This window comes from Takifugu rubripes, chromosome 1 (assembly GCF_901000725.2).
Source record: "Takifugu rubripes chromosome 1, fTakRub1.2, whole genome shotgun sequence".
Taxonomy (NCBI): domain Eukaryota; kingdom Metazoa; phylum Chordata; class Actinopteri; order Tetraodontiformes; family Tetraodontidae; genus Takifugu; species Takifugu rubripes.
Window position 1 is genome coordinate 16,721,440 of NC_042285.1, and position 16,457 is coordinate 16,737,896.

At 41.9% G+C, this 16,457-nt stretch overlaps 3 protein-coding genes across 6 annotated transcripts; 2 read left to right on the top strand and 1 right to left on the bottom strand.

Annotated features, from left to right (window-relative positions):
- Positions 1–799: 799 nt before the first annotated feature.
- On the top strand, positions 800–11,557 carry rev1 (REV1 DNA directed polymerase). Of its 2 annotated transcripts, XM_011608453.2 has the most exons (22): positions 800–1,135; positions 2,163–2,238; positions 2,410–2,542; positions 3,385–3,553; positions 3,639–4,091; positions 4,175–4,917; positions 5,194–5,286; positions 5,395–5,511; positions 5,619–5,739; positions 5,809–5,937; positions 6,006–6,160; positions 6,250–6,369; positions 6,461–6,681; positions 6,752–6,924; positions 7,094–7,317; positions 7,387–7,574; positions 7,656–7,856; positions 8,599–8,698; positions 8,989–9,191; positions 9,276–9,426; positions 9,533–9,635; positions 9,711–11,557. In XM_011608453.2, the coding sequence occupies exons 2-22, from the start codon at positions 2,173–2,175 to the stop codon at positions 9,820–9,822; spliced, it is 3,975 nt and encodes a 1,324-aa protein (XP_011606755.2). In that variant the 5' UTR covers positions 800–1,135; positions 2,163–2,172; the 3' UTR covers positions 9,823–11,557. The 2 variants fall into 2 exon arrangements, with proteins under 2 accessions (XP_011606755.2, XP_011606750.2); XM_011608448.2 differs by having other exon boundaries at positions 5,622–5,739; positions 7,094–7,574.
- A 298-nt stretch (positions 11,558–11,855) lies between these two features.
- Positions 11,856–14,211, top strand: txndc9 (thioredoxin domain containing 9). Of its 3 annotated transcripts, none has more exons than XM_011608438.2 (5): positions 11,856–11,949; positions 12,690–12,881; positions 13,337–13,455; positions 13,662–13,916; positions 14,004–14,211. In XM_011608438.2, the coding sequence occupies exons 2-5, from the start codon at positions 12,708–12,710 to the stop codon at positions 14,116–14,118; spliced, it is 663 nt and encodes a 220-aa protein (XP_011606740.1). In that variant the 5' UTR covers positions 11,856–11,949; positions 12,690–12,707; the 3' UTR covers positions 14,119–14,211. The 3 variants fall into 3 exon arrangements, with proteins under 3 accessions (XP_011606740.1, XP_029696666.1, XP_011606735.1); XM_029840806.1 differs by having other exon boundaries at positions 11,893–11,924; XM_011608433.2 differs by lacking the exon at positions 11,856–11,949 and adding an exon at positions 12,302–12,443.
- A 331-nt stretch (positions 14,212–14,542) lies between these two features.
- Positions 14,543–16,321, bottom strand: mrpl30 (mitochondrial ribosomal protein L30). Its single transcript, XM_003961799.3, has 5 exons — positions 16,025–16,321; positions 15,540–15,623; positions 15,287–15,433; positions 14,975–15,048; positions 14,543–14,831 (listed from the first exon to the last, which is right to left on the bottom strand). Exons 1-5 carry the CDS (start codon positions 16,064–16,066, stop codon positions 14,699–14,701), a joined length of 480 nt encoding a protein of 159 aa, XP_003961848.1. The 5' UTR covers positions 16,067–16,321; the 3' UTR covers positions 14,543–14,698.
- Between the last annotated feature and the right edge of the window lie 136 nt (positions 16,322–16,457).

A 16,457-nucleotide genomic window follows, 5' to 3' on the forward strand; every position in this document is an offset into this window, starting at 1 on the left:
TAATCGCACCTGTCATTGCAAATCTGAGGTATTTCTTTAGGTTCTATTGCCACCACATGAATTCCACGTTATCAGAGCGCGTCGAGGAACCCAGACATTCTTTGCTGGTTCGGTCTGCACGTGCGTCTGCGTCATGCACGTCAGTCGGCGTCTTCCGGGCCGTCTGAGGACAGGGGAGCCAGACACTGCACACTAAAATCCCCAAGCATGCTTCTCCCGCAAGAAAGTAGGCGGTGCGGGCGAATAAGCGCCGCGTCCAGACCAATCGCCCAGTCCGATGTTTATTGAAGGGTTAGCGAGGTGTGCGTGCAATAATCAGTGTCCACGTCGCGTTTGTGCATGATGGAATTGATACGGAAGTCTTAGGAAAGGAAAGTCATGCAGTCATTTCAGGTGACATGGCCTCAATTGCCCGCATAGAGGCAACATTTTTTTTGCACAACTTGAAGCTCAAAACAAAGAGCCGGGGGATTAAGCTGAATCAAATTAGCAAAGAGATGATGCGAAGCTGCGGAAATGGACGCGCCGCGTTTCCGAAAATAAGATACCGCATTGGATTGTTTGACAACTCTTGTTAAAAGCAGCGTTGCAAATAGATGCGTCGAAACATACATGTAATCTTTATTCAAACCCACAAGGTTATCACAACTTTTTCGAAACGTTGTTAGACATTGCACTGTTGATCGATAAAAAAAATATATATACTTTGCGTTTAATTATGAAACCACGTCGCCGGGCATTTACTTTGAAAATCCTACACGGATGTGCGTGTTTTTCTATTTTCACTTAACCTGCCGAAAACGCGAAAGCGAATGGATCAGAAGGCGGTAGAAATGTTGAGCCAAAGCGCAGGGAGGGTGTGCGAAAATGTTAGACAGACATGGCGTGGTGGTAGTCCAAAGAAATAGCGGCTGAGGCGTTTTGTCAGGGGGACTTCTCCGAGTGACAAAGTCGGGACCAACGGCTCCAGCTCGCCGCATGATTTTCAGTTCGCCTCGCTTCGGTCTTTCCTCGTATCCAAGCGCGCCGAAGCATAACGATTGTGTTGAGCATTATCTGCACACAGAAGTGTGCGGCAACAACCAACCCTGACGGCTAAAACGCTCCGGGGAAAGTGACTTCTGCTGGCGAACGCGTAAGTCCGCCGGTGTTTGTTTACATCTGTAATCGCCACTGTCCGCAAGTTCCAGCCGCGTTCCTCATCTATTGTCTGTTAGCTAATCGTTCCCAGACCAGTGGTGGAGACACTCGTCACCCTCATGCTCATCTTTCTCCCCCCTCGCTTGCTGGAATTGGCAATATGTTTCAACGTGTCAGTCGTGTCGTGGCGCGGTGACATGCATGAAGTGACCGAAAGGTTTGGAATGCTAAGCTAACGCTAGCTGCTTGCAGGAAAATGTGTCAGGGAGCCACATGGAGCTCTTGTTGTAGCTCAGCCTGTCAGTCAGCAGAGGAGCTGCCCCGGCATGTCCTGCACACAAGGCTCCCCGGAGCAAACGCTGCTTTATTTACCTTCAATTCACTCCCGACAAGGCTGCAGATGCATTGAGGAGGTCGTTGTCATTCATGTCAGTGGGGTTTTTCTGTTGCTCGGTTGTTGTTTTGCTGTTTATGTGACCTTTTAGTTTGCCGCGGGTTTTCTGTCACACGATTAATATTATTTTTAACCTACGTGTTGTTCTGCGCACTTGTTAAAGCACAATGCCCCCCCACCTTTTAAATGGGTATTTAATGTATAAAAGGTTATTCATTAGGGGTGGGGTTATTTTTGCCCATCTCTGCTTGCCACTTTCATACCCTGCAGCACAAATACAACACAATTTCAGGGATTCCAAATTTTAAGACGCTTTTTGTCAGCAGGTTGAGACACAAACTGCATATTTTAGCTAAATGAACCGGCTCCTTCAGAGTTCATGGAGCTGTCAAATATCTCCATATAATTAACTCAACAACAAAGTAATCAACCAGTTAAATGCTAAACTGCAGAAGGACGTTTAAACCTAGATATTATTTGTTTTAATTAAATAAATAAATTTTATTTGAAATGCAATTTTCATCACTTCAAAAATCTCACAGGATTACAAATGAAAAAGAAAATTAAAAGAAATACCAAACACTATATTGGTAGTCACTTACATAAAACTGCTCTTCTTGTGTTTAAGGCAGCTCAGTATGAGTCGAGATGGATGGATGAAAAAGAAAGCCAATGCCAGTGATGACAATGGTTGGGCTGAAAGGGTGAGTACTGTGTTTTTATCCTAATTACCAGGCAGAACAGTAAGGATGTGGGAACTTCTACTGGAATCCCCAGGGTGAAAAAGGCATCATCACGTTACCTTTCCCAGAATTCACCAGAATGTAAATAAATGTGGCAAAGATCCGTCTTGTATCGTGTATTTTTGTCTGCAGGGTGGCTACATGGCTGCCAAAGTTTCTAAGCTGCATGAGCAGTTTAAACTTGAGGCGCCCAAGGAAAAACAGAAAGAAGGGTCATCCTCCAACATTTTCTGTGGCGTGTCCATCTATGTCAATGGATACACAGGTAACTACATACTGCGCCAAGTGTATTATAAAAGAAAGGTTAAGAATTACATAGGGTGTGTGTCCGTCCCACTGAGCTCATCAGGCAGCATATTATCAGGCTAACTATCAGCCATAAAGCTCAGTATGTAGCTTTCTTTGGTCGTAGTTGTCGTCACATTCAGTTGATTTATCATTACTTTGCTCCAGCGTGAGAATCTGAAAGAATTTCTTGAGTAAAAACATGTTTTTCCTCTCTGATGCAAACAGAGGAGCAGTTACACATATTAAACTCCCGTCACATATGAACTCCCGTCCTATACAAATCTGGACTGACCTAAAAGTCAGAAATAAATGACGGGGTTACGAGATCAAACAGAATAAAGGATGAGTTCAACCTCCCAGTCCAGAAGACTAATCATAATTAATTATTTACAGTGAATTGTTAATCCTACACTCATTCCTAGATGTGAGTGTCTTATGTCATGGTGAGGAGTTCTGATTTTATGTTGTAGTCCACTACAAATAGACAGCACAGACCTTTTCTGTTAAATAGCCATAAAATAATCCTAACTGGAAGTTGGTGAGGCTACAGAAGCATGCGGGTTCCATGTTGATGCATCAGAACTGCAGCCCACCTGCCACATTTAACTCCTTATCTTGGGAATCTTTACAAGTACAGTCTGTCTGGCTCTTCCAGTGTTTGAGCATGTGATTGGATGAAATGATGACAATAGCATGTAACCATCAAAGGTATTTGGTGCTCACACATTTTTGTTTCCTTGCTAGAAACAAATATAATAGAAATGTGCTTTGATATTTTTTAACATTAGAACTAAGTTTGGAATTTCATCATGTGTGCAGAACCAAGTGCGGATGAGCTACGCAGGCTAATGATGCTGCATGGTGGTCAGTTCCATGTCTATTACTCTCGCACCAAGACCACACATATCATCGCCAACAACCTGCCCAACAACAAAATTCAGGAGCTCAAAGGGAGAAAAGTTATCAAGCCTGAGTGGATCACTGACAGGTGTGTTCCATTGGATTTTCCCTTTATCTTGGATTGTAAAATATCAGCTTTAAATATCTTTCTTTTTGCATGTTGTTTTGGTCAGTGTCAAGGCTGGGCATCTCTTGCCTTACCTACAGTACCAGCTGTATGCTAAACACAAAGGCCCACTCTTTCCTGGCATGACACTGCGACAAATCTCGGATGTAGCTGGAAGCAGCCAAGAGCTGCTTAAACCAAGCACCCATCAAAAGCCTCATCTGCATCAGCACAGCAACCAGGAGCAGTTCCCACCCACCTGCCAGACCAAGTCCACCCATCCATCCAGCCTCAGTCGAACTCACTGCCCTAACCCACAAACCTGTCAGACAGCATCCACACATATCAGTGCAGATCCAAAGGAGCAAACGCCCTCTGATCACCCACACAAACCTCCTCCTCCATCTAGTGTTCAAACTCCTCATCCTAATCTTGTGCAGAGAGCTTGTTCACTGCAACCTCAGATCAACTCTTCCTGCAGCAGTGCCCAGAGCAGCTGCAAGAAAGTACATTTAAGAAGGTGAGTGGGCCTTTTTAATGTAAAAGCACGAGAGTCTTGTGACATTTATCCACATGACATAACAAGTTTTCCTTATCTTATAGAAACGGATTATCGCAGACCTCATTTGATGCAGCGAGCCATTTAGAAAGACATGAACTAAAAGAGTCTGACAAGAATGACCCTGCTCCACATGTGGTGGATGAAGCACTTTTGACCAATGGACATGCTCGCCTCGTTAACGGTGCCTTAAAACTAGAGGACAGCCCTTTGGATACAGACAAACAATCTGTTGGCAAGGAACTGTCTGAATTCAGACTAAAGAATGCAGCTGATAAACCTCAGAGTCGCACAGAGCAGTTTGACAACAAACCTGACCCCTATGAGTTCCCCCACAGTCCTCATGAGCAGCAGTCCAGCTCACAAGAGGATCAGCCATCAAAACGTCCACCTCTCACCAACCAGGGGGTTGGAAAATCTAAAACTCACTTACCCGCCCCGTCCTGCCAAGCTGAGTTAACGCGTGCACCGCCAGACAGCCCGCTAACGAAGTCTCCCGTTCGTCTGAACGGATGTCACAACAGCACGTTCTCAGCGAGCACAGCGTCCAAAAGCACCACTGAAAGTGCGTCCTCGTCGAGCACGGCCCCAGTGCAGCTACTGGCACAGACGAGTGGTTTGATCTCCGAGTTCTACTCTCGCTCACGATTACATCAGATCTCCACGTGGAGAAACAGCTTTTCAGAGTACGTCAATGAGTTGCACAGCAGGCGAAAAGCAGCCGGGGCTCCTTCTTTTCCTGGGAAAGAGCGACTGAGGAAACGTGTGGCCCAGCAAGATGGTCAAGGTAGGAAAGCAAGGTCGTTCTCCTGTGACAGCCACATTTTCACATAAATTATTCCTGGTTTTTAATCATATTGTTACTGCTTTCCATTGATTTATGATGCATAAATTGTAATTACATGAATCATTACTTCATAATTTCTTCCATGCCGCTGAATGCAAAATGGTGCAAAAGGCTCTTTCTAGCTTATGTTATACAGTTATACAGGATGCCTGTGGATGAGCGCCTTGTTGTGATTGGACAAATTTTGCACTGATAATCTCATATATGTGTGGTCAGGTGTGCCTTCAGGTGTAAAATCTTGCATCTTCCATGTGGACATGGACTGCTTCTTTGTTTCTGTAGCAATTCGAAACCGACCCGACCTCAAAGGTGAGCCTGCTTGTGTTTGTTTAAACGAATCACTGTTGTTTTCCCCCCCGAATGTTTAATGAATTGCCTCATACACCCAGTCCAATGCCACTGATGGTTTTCATGCAGGGAAGCCTGTTGCTGTCACCAGTAACCGTGGAGCAGGTAAAGTGCTACACCGGCCTGGGGCCAACCCTCAGCTGGAGCGGCACTATTATCAGTGGAAGCAAAGTCATACAAAGTCTGGTGAGGATTTTAGAACCATTGTGTTTACTGTGGACACTCTTGACTGTGTTTGAGGCATAAATTCCCCCTTCATGTCTTCATTCACGGTGACATCAACTACCCAACAGCAGATGAGGATCTATACAGGACACCTTCACAAGAGAGTCCTGAGAGTAATACCAGTGGGGCTGGACAGGAAACTGCTGCTCTGTCCATGGCAGAGATTGCGTCCTGCAGCTACGAGGCTAGGTAAAGAAAAACAGGCATTTTTCTTAAGCTACACAATGCAGATTCTGTTAATAATGTCACCTTTCACAGGCAGGCGGGTGTGAGGAACGGAATGTTTTTTGGCAAAGCAAAGCAGCTTTGTCCCTCATTGCAGGCTGTGCCGTATGATTTTGAGGCTTATAAAGAGGTAGCTCTCACCATGTATGAGACTCTAGCAGGGTAAGAAGGAGTACCAGGTTCACTTTCCACATGCGTGTCCATCGCCTTTAATTGTTTATTCCTTGCAGTTACACCCATGACATTGAGGCTCTCAGCTGTGATGAGTTGTTGATAGACAGTTCTGCACTGCTGGCTGAATTGTGCATCAGCCCAGAAGAACTTGCCAAAGCAATCAGAGCAGACATCAAGGAGAAAACGGGTTGCTGTGCTTCAGTGGGCATGGGTAAGTCCTCATTTGATTAAAAAAAAAATCAAGACACTGATCCTTATTCATGAAATCAAACAGATTGCTCCTGTGATCTTCTGCTCTAGGGTCCAACATCCTATTGGCTCGGCTCGCGACCCGTAAGGCCAAGCCAGATGGCCAGCACTTCTTAAGGTCTGAAGATGTGGACGATTTCATCCGGGACCTACCAGTAACCAGCTTACCAGGTTGATACACCACCACCTGATGGTCATGTCCTCTTACTGTGGGCTGTCAGCATTTACATGGTGAAAATGTAACTGTATGTCCCCTTTAAAGGTGTTGGGCCTGTTATGAGTAGAAAGTTGGTTGCTATGGGTGTGAGGTCATGTGGGGACCTGCAACAGGTGTCTCTGTCTCAACTCCAAAAGAAGTTTGGACCTAGGACGGGACAAACCCTATTCCGGTTCTGCAGAGGTTTGGATGACCGACCTGTGCGCTACGAGAAGGAGCGAAAGTCCGTCTCAGCCGACATGAACTACAACATCCGCTTTACGACGGTCGGTCCTGCTTCCTGCCCCCTCCTTGCACTTCCTTCTCACCTCTAAGTGCTTTCTCCATGTTGATCAGGTTAATGAGGCTGAGTGCTTCCTGACCAACCTGTCCATGGAAGTACAGAAACGTTTACAGGAAGCAGGACTGCGAGGCCGCAGGGTTACCCTTAAGGTCATGGTCCGTAAGGTTGGCGCTCCTCAGGAACCAGCTAAATACGGTGGTCATGGAATATGTGATAATCTCGCACGGTAAGGATGCCAGCAAAATTAGGTACTGATATGACTGACGTTGCACTACCAGATTACTGGAACTAGTCAGGTTTGCACTGAAAATTCACCAGGATTGTTTGAATTGTGATTATCACAACATATACAGTGTCCTTTTGCCTATTTCTAAAGTCCCTTTTTTCCCCTTCAGGACGGTGATGCTTGCTCAGTCCACCGACCACGGAGAGGTGATCGCATCTGCTGTCATCAAGCTGTTTCACGCCATGAACTTACAGGTTCAGGATCTGAGGGGGGTCGGCATTCAGGTGCAGCTTCTCGATGGAAACGCACACCAAGACTCAGTGGGTCCACGTAAACGCTCCATCAAAGAGATGCTACTGGACCAGGGATCAGGCGCAAAGTCTGGGAACCAAGGTGTGTGTCCCAGCATTGTGTCTTCAGTGTCTGCGACATCAACTGAACGTCTTGAAATCTTTGCTGTAGCTATTGCTGACATCACTCAGCAGGAAAAGACCTCAACCACAGCCTCATCATCCAGCTTTCCTCCACTACATCTCACATTACCTGAGCCAGTCCCAGGGACGAGCAGAAGCCACCAGACCTGCAGACAAACTCCCAAACATTCTCGGACGCGTCTTAATTGCAGCATTGAAGTCCCCTCCCCTTCACAGGTTAGGATTTAAAGCCACTGTGTGCTCCCAAGACACTGACTCATGGTTTTAACCACCCGGATGTGTTTCCCACTGCTTTAGGTGGACCGCTCAGTGTTGGAGGCCCTGCCAGCAGAGTTGAAAGAACAAGTGCTGCAGTCATGGACCAAGACCCGTCCAGTCTCTCCTCCGCCTACCTCTGCTCCTGCACTGTATACTCCCCCTGTTGGCACATTGGTTCTACAGATTCCAAACCATCCTGACAGTCCAGGGATCGTACTTGAGCTCCCAAATTTCTCACAGGTACTTTTTCACCATTTTAGATTTAGAGTTTAATTGGTGATGTTATCTGACACCCCAAAAAACCCTAAAATGTCCGTCTTTTTGAAATGTGAACATTCTGAAGCTGGATATTGTCATGCAGCAGAAAGAACCAAGGGCTCACTGGACCAGTATCTGGTCTGACCATGGTTTTGTGGATCTCACCCTGGTATATAAGCAGTTAATAACCCTTAGTGTGCTCATGGATGTCTGAGTGGTCGTCCAAGAATGTCTCTCCGCAGACCATCATCAACCCATGGCTAAACTAGCCATGCTGAAGTATGTTGCAGGGAGCAGAACAATCTCCACAGCAGCTCCAGACTCTCCCACTTCCGCCACCCTTTGTTACTGTAAATGTATTCTCATCTGTGAAGCGAAGTGGTGACTCTGCCACCGGAGTGTTCTCCAATAAATGCTGATGTGGCTGCACGGTGACAGCCTGTGCGCACCACAGCCTCGCTTGTGGGTGTCTGGCCCTCAAACCAACCTCATGGTGTTTGTTTCTGCCAATTTTGGCAGAAACATGCTCATGAATGTCTCTTTAAACAGCTCCAGCAGTGCTGTACCTGTTTCCATAGATCCACCATTTTGCTTCCTAACTGGACAGGTTAACATCCTGTAGGTGTGGTTGACTTGGAGCTATACTGTGATGCTTATGTGCTATTTCCTTTGAGCAGTGCTAAACATGAATATTTTATTCACATCTTTTTTTTCTACCTTTTAGGTTGATCCGGATGTTTTTGCTGCCCTTCCCAAAGAACTCCAGGAGGAATTGAGATCAGCTTACAATCGAGGATCAAATGCTCAGCTCCCAGCGAAAATATGTAAGTCCCCAGGTGAACAGGACAATAAATTTCCAGAGTCTTTCTGTTGGTGTTTATTTACTAGTCTCTTTTTATACATTGTGCTGTATGGCCTGGTAGCATAACCGCTATGACAGTATTCAGAGTTCATATTTTCCAGTCCTGTTCTGTCTGTTTTTATATTAATCGGTAGTGAATTCTTGTACCTGATTTAAGAATTTTGGAATTTCCAAAATATTAGGGCGGTGCTTATTTTATTATTGCAAGCACTATGTGCCTTTTAAAGAGGTGTTGTCCTGCTGCCTTTTCAGTATTGGAGCAAAAGAATCCACTGTTGCAGCTAAAAGAGTCTGGGGTTGGCATTGGCCGCATGAAGCGACGCTACAAGAGAAAAAATGCAAATAGCCCGGTTAAAAAAGGCCCCTCCCCTGTGAAGAGGAATCAGGCAACAAAGAGCCCAGCCAAAATCCCACCACCCTCCATAAAGACACAGGAACCATTGAGCATGATGAAGGTACCCCAGTAAAGTGTGATACACTTTGAGCTTCAACGATTTGCATGTAAACTAAGTATAGATCAGCAATTGATTACTTTTCAGGCTGAGATCTGTCCCTCCACATCAACTGCAAAGTCCAACATATCAGAACCTTCATCGAAAATTCTTCCCCGTCCCCCACCAACCCTGGCTGGAGCCTGTGACCTGACAGATATTAAAACTCTCCTACGGGAATGGGTCACCACCATAACAGGTATAAAGGGGCAATACACCTGTTACACAGGTTATTGGTTTTTTTTATTGTCTATGGAGTAATAAACCAAAAAATCCATGTTAATCCAAATCTTGTTTAACGTTAGAACCCATGGAGGAAGACATCCTGCAGGTGGTGAAATACTGCACTGATCTAATCGAAGATAAAGATCTTGAAAAGTTGGATTTAATAATAAAATATATGAAAAGGTAGGCGCTGCACAGTTTTCTATCTGCTGTTATTGGTGTTGTGATGTGTCAGTCTCAACAGGTTCTTCTCTGCAGACTCATGAAGCAGTCGGTAGAGTCTGTCTGGAGCATGGCTTTCGACTTTGTCCTCGACAACGTGCAAGTGGTTTTGCAGCAGACTTACGGTAGCACCTTGAAGATATCATGAAGGAGGTGTGCCGTTTCACTGTGTAATACGTTTTATTTTCTCTGTGTCTTCTTAAACTTGACCTTTTAAAAGGCATCTTTTATTTTAACAAAATTGCAGCATCTCTCAAAATAGTCTCGGAGGCTTTCCGAGAACCCAATAATTACTTGAATAAATTTTGAATAAATAAGTGGAAGCATCACGCTTACACTTCCGTCGCTCACTAAAATCCAGAATACAAATTGTAGCAGCTTTTGGAAATTTCTCTTTGTTTGTTTTTCCTTCTGTATTTTTTTTTTTTAAATAATGCAAAAACTTTTATAGGTGGTGCTTAATTATTTCCTTTCACTTAGCCAAGTCAGTTTAAATTCATCTTCTAATCATCAGTGTTTTTGATCAAATATTGTAATCCTAAAATGTAATAATATGAATAACTCTTTTTTTGAGGATTTACAAAATCCTATTATGCAGTGAAGTTGGTCAAAGTTTAAAGCCCAAACTGTGTTAAACACAATAATCGTGCTTAAAGTCTTTTTTTTCTCCTCCTTTGATGGTCCAAGACACCTTCTGACCTGTGAATTTTTTAGAAAAAAATGAGTATAGTCTGCTGCCTACGGATGTATCTTTGGTCTTGCTTGCAAAAAAGTGCCCAATTTTATCATAGTGTGTAAATAATGTTTTTATCTGTTTTAACAGAAATTATGTATGTGGAGGTTTTCCTCTTGTATTGTTTACATGTAGTGAAATCTTAGTAACTGTCTTCAAATTGTAAGATTTCTCCCTCCTGTAATATGTGATTCAAATGCAGAAATGAGAAACTGGCCAAAGCACTGAAGTTAGGCTGAAGGATATGGTGATCAATAATGCATCTATGCATCTATTGCTATTCTTTGTTTACGAGGGAGAAGCGCCGTAACACTTCATATGTTCCATCTAAAGCAAAGCTTATGACCAGTGTGTTTTGGTCTCAGTACAAGGGTGATAATTATGGACACTAAAATTGTGCTGGATGGCAATTTTTGACGCTGCTTAATTTAACCAACAGTATCCAAGCACTGTTGTATTCCGCAGAGCTCCTGGTAGTGGGTTCAGGGGACATTCCCTGCCATTTCAATGCCACAATGTCTGGATTTGATGGAAAATGCAAGTAAATATGAATAAGAAAATCATGAAGAAACAAAAAAACACATTAGTTACATTTTGAGCAGTTGGTCCCTGTTCTGCTCTTCTCAAATATTGGTTGTTACCACTTGCGTTAGAACAACATTGCTAATACCAAATTTGGATCCTTTGTGTGCAGATGCTACTTTATTTTTAAACATCTTTGCATATAGATTTTCTGATGTTTGACTCTAAAACCCGTTTAACGGAACGATACATTAGTAATATTTATATAGCTTGTGACCAGTCCTTTGATTTTGTGTGAAATCTTATGCTTGGTGATTAGAAATACTCGTCCCATGTGGCTGTGAGATCACCAAACCAGCCACTGTGAGTCTGGTTAAATGTTTCTTTCAAACAGTATTTCTATATGCAACCAAATCAACCCCTCTTCTATCACATTTTAAGATGAATGTAGCTTGGACTGTGCAAGTCTCTGACTCACAAGAGGTTTGCTTCTTTTCACCTGTCATGTCTTGACAGAATATAAAATTGGCCAGTGCTGACTTTTTAAACTGGCTTGTGCCTGAAGACCTGAAGCTGTGAACTTGTTTGTAAGTTTTCTAAATCTTGGTAATAAACTGTAAATTCTGTATTCATGTGTTTGTCCTTGTGTCTTTCTCGGGCTACAATATCAACTTTTAAAAGATTGACTAACTTGGAACTAAACATTGGACCAGAGGCTTGTCATAGTTTTATAGATGATCTACTTTTATTTGCTACTTGACAGGTGGGAAATGTAAACATGTTGACATTCATCCCTTTTTTTTTTTTTGTCATTTTTTCACTATTTTTAAAGGGAAAATAAATATTTTTGTGGCTGTTCGTTACTATTTAGGGTACAAGAAAAAGTGTTGATCGTTAACTGACCAATTTTAACAAAAAAGTACGTCATAAACTGCTTCCTCTGACGTCATCCCGTCTGGTTTGACGCAACATCCGCATTTGGTTCTCGTGCACTGGGAAATTGCCTCCTTTTAAGAAGAGGTAGTTCATGTATTTAATAATAATTTAATTGAAAATAATCATTTTACTTTATTCTCATATCGAATGTGTCACTACTGCAACCAATGTTTCAACCGTTTCGTCCTGTTTAGTACATAAACTCCAGGAACACCGCGGGCTAATAGCTGTCCTAGCATGCTAACATAATGCTCAATTTTCATGTATTTTACGTTTCATGTAAGTGATTCGCTGTGGGCCTAATATAATTTTTACAAATGTACGTTTACTAGCTGCTATGGAGGCAATAATGTACATGTTGAGATAAGTGTTTAACGGATCTATCAGCTAAACGCTAGCATTAGCCAGTAAAACAAGGCGTGACGCGCTATTGTATCGTGCCTGCTTGTTGCCTATAGAGCCGTTAACGCTGGCAGGTGTTTCCTTATTGTGTTGGTTATGATCAACTCCAGCCTTTCAAGAATTCTGTTGACAGGTTAAAGTGGCCCCAAGTTCGTGACTCATAATATATGTATCTTGTAAGTTTTTCCTTTTTTCTTAATTTATGCGAGAAAGCCCTACAGGTTAGGAACAATGAGCAACTATGACAACGGAGGGGCTTCGGCCTTTGATCCTCCCAAAGATCAATCGGCTTTGACCATAACGCATCACCACTGACCTCTACTATCTAGTGACTTAAACCTTTACTGTGAAGCTGTTGCTCAACTTAAGACTTGTGACTCCATAGCATAAAATCATATTGGATTCTTTGTTTCTATGACTAGAAACCTGCAGGAGCAACCATGGCCAGCACATCCATTGATGCAATTACAAAGATTTTGGAGACATCAGCCAAGATTGTGGAGGATGAGCTGGATGCTGAGTTGAATCAACTAAAACAGCTGGATGAAGACGATCTTGAAAGACTGAGGGAGAGGCGATTAGAAGCTCTCAGAAAGGCTCAGAAACGGAAGCAGGTATGTTGGCTGTTATGTTTTTCAGCAAATCAGTTTTATTTTTATGACTCTGAAAGGGAAAAAGCAGTTAAGATGAGACGAAATGACAAATTTAGGAAACAGTGGAAATGGCTGATTTGTAGATTTGTTATTCTTTTATGATTTGTAAACATTGAGGGGGGATACTTGGTTGTTTTAGTGTTGTTTTTAGAATTTTGTCATATTAGTATATTCTCATATACTAGAAAACACAAAAGAGTGGGCAAATATTTTACTGATTCAAAAAGTGGGATGCCAAATTGAGGTCTTTACATACTTTTGGATAAAGCAAATCATAGAAATAGAATCAAATCTGAGATATCAGGGTATATTTGAAAATTGTTCCACATATTAGTGGTTGTTTAAGAGAATATTGTATCTTGTCATTGCATTGATGCTTTCAACCTTCATTGTTTTGCTTCTTAATGTTATTTAAGGAGTATCTGAATAAAGGCCATGGCGAGTACAGAGAAATCCCAAGTGAGAAAGACTTTTTCAGCGAGGTCAAGGAGAGCGATAAAGTTGTTTGCCATTTCTACCGAAGTTCCACTTTCAGGTCAGTATAAAGACCATAAAATTACATCCATTTTAATGTGTAGTGTGTGAATGTGTTACATGTCTGGAGAAATTCTATCTTGCTGCATTTGGTGACAAAAAATGGCCCTGAGAGTAAATACACACCATTTGTTGTGGAGTTTGAGATAAATATTATACAAATTCAATTTTTATTGTGTACTCAGCATTTGTGCTCTGTTGCTTTAGGTGTAAAATTCTCGACAAACACCTGGCTACCCTGGCTAAGAAGCATGTTGAGACCAAGTTTATCAAACTGAATGTGGAAAAGGCTCCATTTCTCACAGAGAGGTTGAGGATCAAGATTATTCCAACACTGGCTTTGCTGTTAGATGGAAAATCAAAGGACTATGTGGTTGGATTCACGGACTTGGGAAACACAGATGAGTTTTCCACAGAGATGCTGGAATGGAGACTCGGCTGTGCAGATGTTATTAATTACAGGTGGGTGAAATATGGCTCCAGAAGAGCTGCATCCTCTTTGTTAAGCCCCCTTGTTAAGCTGAACCTGATTATTTCCCCCCATTTTAGTGGGAACACAATGGAGCCTCCTTCGATGACGCAGAAGTCCGGCAGAAAGGTTACGAAGTTGGAGAAGAAAACCATCAGAGGGGGAGGTCTTGATTCTGATTCTGATGATGATTAAAAAAAAAAGTCAGTCAGCATTCTTGGGTTTTTTCTGTCCCCTCCAGGTCTACTCAGCCTTCATTTCATTTTCCTATCGTGTACTTTAAAAAAATAAAAATAAAATAATTTTCAAAATACACCTATTTTAGAAATCATTTTCTTTTTAACATTTCCATGGAGCAATATTTTAAACTGACTATTTGATAAAAATATGTTTTAAATGACTGGCTGTGCTCTTTGAACCAAGGTCATTGTTGATTAACAACAGTTTATTGGTAATCTAAAGTGTACTCAACCCATATTTGTGTGGGATGGTCTCAGTCACCTGAGCCGCGTCACTGGTGCTGCAGCTGAATGATGGAGGGAGGGAAGATGATTTCATTTGTTTTTAACCATGTACATTTTTAGGCTTGTTTCAACCAAAAAAGGTACAGGCAACAAACTTAAATGTTCAAACTGTCCATGTTTAATAATTAATTAAAACAGGATGCTTAATTTAAATGGATAATGTGACATTTTCTGAGGGTACAAAAAACTTGGATCCAAGCCTGCTTAGAGAATCGTAACAGGACGTGATAGAAGACTGAAAGTCCGTGTTGCTAAGGTTCAATAGCCTTAGGATCTGCAGGGTGGAGAAGGTGGCGGATAATCAACTCGCCCTTGCTGTTGATGAAGGTGTCTGCCATGTCCTGTTCAGCAGGAAGGCCATGGGGGGTCTTCAGTGGCTGGATCCTAAAACAACAAGTCTCATTATATACTCATCACAAAGTGCTTGAATAGGCCTTCGAGTTCTCTTCTTTAACAGCTGTTTGCCACCAGGTTTATTGTATAGTGCTTAAATGATGAGGTTTGAAACCATCTGAAATTAATCTTACCTTACAAGGTGCTTGATAAATTTCAGTTGGCTGTTGACTGCAGGTGTGTTCTTATGAATCACAGGTATATGTGCCTAAATATGAAGAAATATTCATTGAAATGGATTTTTTAAGAATGCACACATGACATGCTTACATTGGGTCCCAAACAGATGGGGTAGTAGAGATAACTTATAAATGTATAAATCTCGCTTTAAGCCTGTTTGACTTCATTTTTACCTCTCCCATATGTGTTATTTTTGGTTAAGTTAACCTTTTGTAAAATAAGATCTTTGAATTTTTGGTGGCTTTAAAACAAACTTAAAGCTTTACCTTCTCAAGTCCAAGGTGTTTCACCATATCCTTCTCCCAGTATGGTCTCCGCATTACACTTTTGACTCGTGTCACAATATGTAATTTATGTGGTTGGTCTGGGTCACCCCCATATTTCACGTGTTCTTTTGATCGGGCAACAAAAATCTATTAAGTAAAATTCATGAGACATATTACATCTTGCTCAGTGCAGTATAAATAAGCACAAGTATGAATGCATAGCATGACTTCTAATATGAAGTTCCATAATTACCTCTTGTGGAATTCTAGCTTTGGAAAATTTGTTGCGTGTAGATACAAACCAGGGACAAGACGGCAAAAGTGAAGGATTAAGGATCTGTAAATTAAATGACAGTTAAAAACTAAAAATCAAAGTATTTTAAATAATATCTTTACATCTATTGGAGGAACAAATATGCCATTATAGGAACAGATGCGTGGGGAAGGAAAGTCTGTAGAAAAGGTAAAATTCTACCATTAAAAAGCAAAGTGACATCTTTAAATTTGATCTAGTACCTACGTTTATGCCATTGCACATTTGCTACATGAATTAACTATTGAACATGATAATCACTTCAACACAGTATATTTATGCATGAAAAATACAAAATAATGTATTGAAACCAACACAGTATCCAACTGTGGAACAAATGACAGATTTTCTCACTGATGCAAAGTCGTTATTTCACCACTGTCTTTCCTGTTAGGAGAATATTATATTTTAAGTCGTCTTCTTACCTTGACTGATAAAGAGCTTAAGCAACGAGTGACACCAGACATGGTTTCTATAGCGGTACGGTGGGAGCTATTCTAGCTCTTTCGCTAATAAACACACCGCCAAGGTTATAAGCGGGTAAACCGCAAAAAAGGGGCACTGAAGATCGAAGTCACAACAGGACATTCATCTGGGCTGCATCAAAATAATCACGCCAGTAGATCATTTAAGGTGAAAAATAAACCGTCACGTTTGTCATTTAAGTGCCCGTGACGGTTGTCTAAGCCGGAAGAGTTACTGTGAATTTCCTCCGGTGTGAAAGATATGGCTTTAAATCTGTTCCCGTTTATGTGAAAACTTTACTTAAGATTCCATTAAACATTGTTGAAATTAATATGCCACCACAAAGCATCGAACACAAGACTGGTGGTTTTGATTTTGATTTTTTTTTAAAAC

Excerpts from the sequence above, each read along its gene's own strand:
- txndc9 (XM_011608433.2), top strand. Across the intron at positions 12,882-13,336 it reads AGGCTCAGAAACGGAAGCAG|GAGTATCTGAATAAAGGCCA; the intron begins GTATGTTGGCTG and ends ATGTTATTTAAG. Across the intron at positions 13,917-14,003 it reads GCAGATGTTATTAATTACAG|TGGGAACACAATGGAGCCTC; the intron begins GTGGGTGAAATA and ends CCCCCATTTTAG.
- rev1 (XM_011608448.2), top strand. The coding sequence starts at position 2,173 with ATGAGTCGAGATGGATGGATGAAAAAGAAAGCCAATGCCAGTGATGAC. Across the intron at positions 5,740-5,808 it reads TCCTGCAGCTACGAGGCTAG|GCAGGCGGGTGTGAGGAACG; the intron begins GTAAAGAAAAAC and ends CACCTTTCACAG. Across the intron at positions 6,370-6,460 it reads ACCAGTAACCAGCTTACCAG|GTGTTGGGCCTGTTATGAGT; the intron begins GTTGATACACCA and ends TCCCCTTTAAAG.
- mrpl30 (XM_003961799.3), bottom strand. The coding sequence starts at position 16,066 with ATGTCTGGTGTCACTCGTTGCTTAAGCTCTTTATCAGTCAAG. Across the intron at positions 15,049-15,286 it reads AACACCTTGGACTTGAGAAG|GCACATATACCTGTGATTCA; the intron begins GTAAAGCTTTAA and ends CTTCATATTTAG. Across the intron at positions 14,832-14,974 it reads TTTATCAAGCACCTTGTAAG|GATCCAGCCACTGAAGACCC; the intron begins GTAAGATTAATT and ends TTGTTGTTTTAG.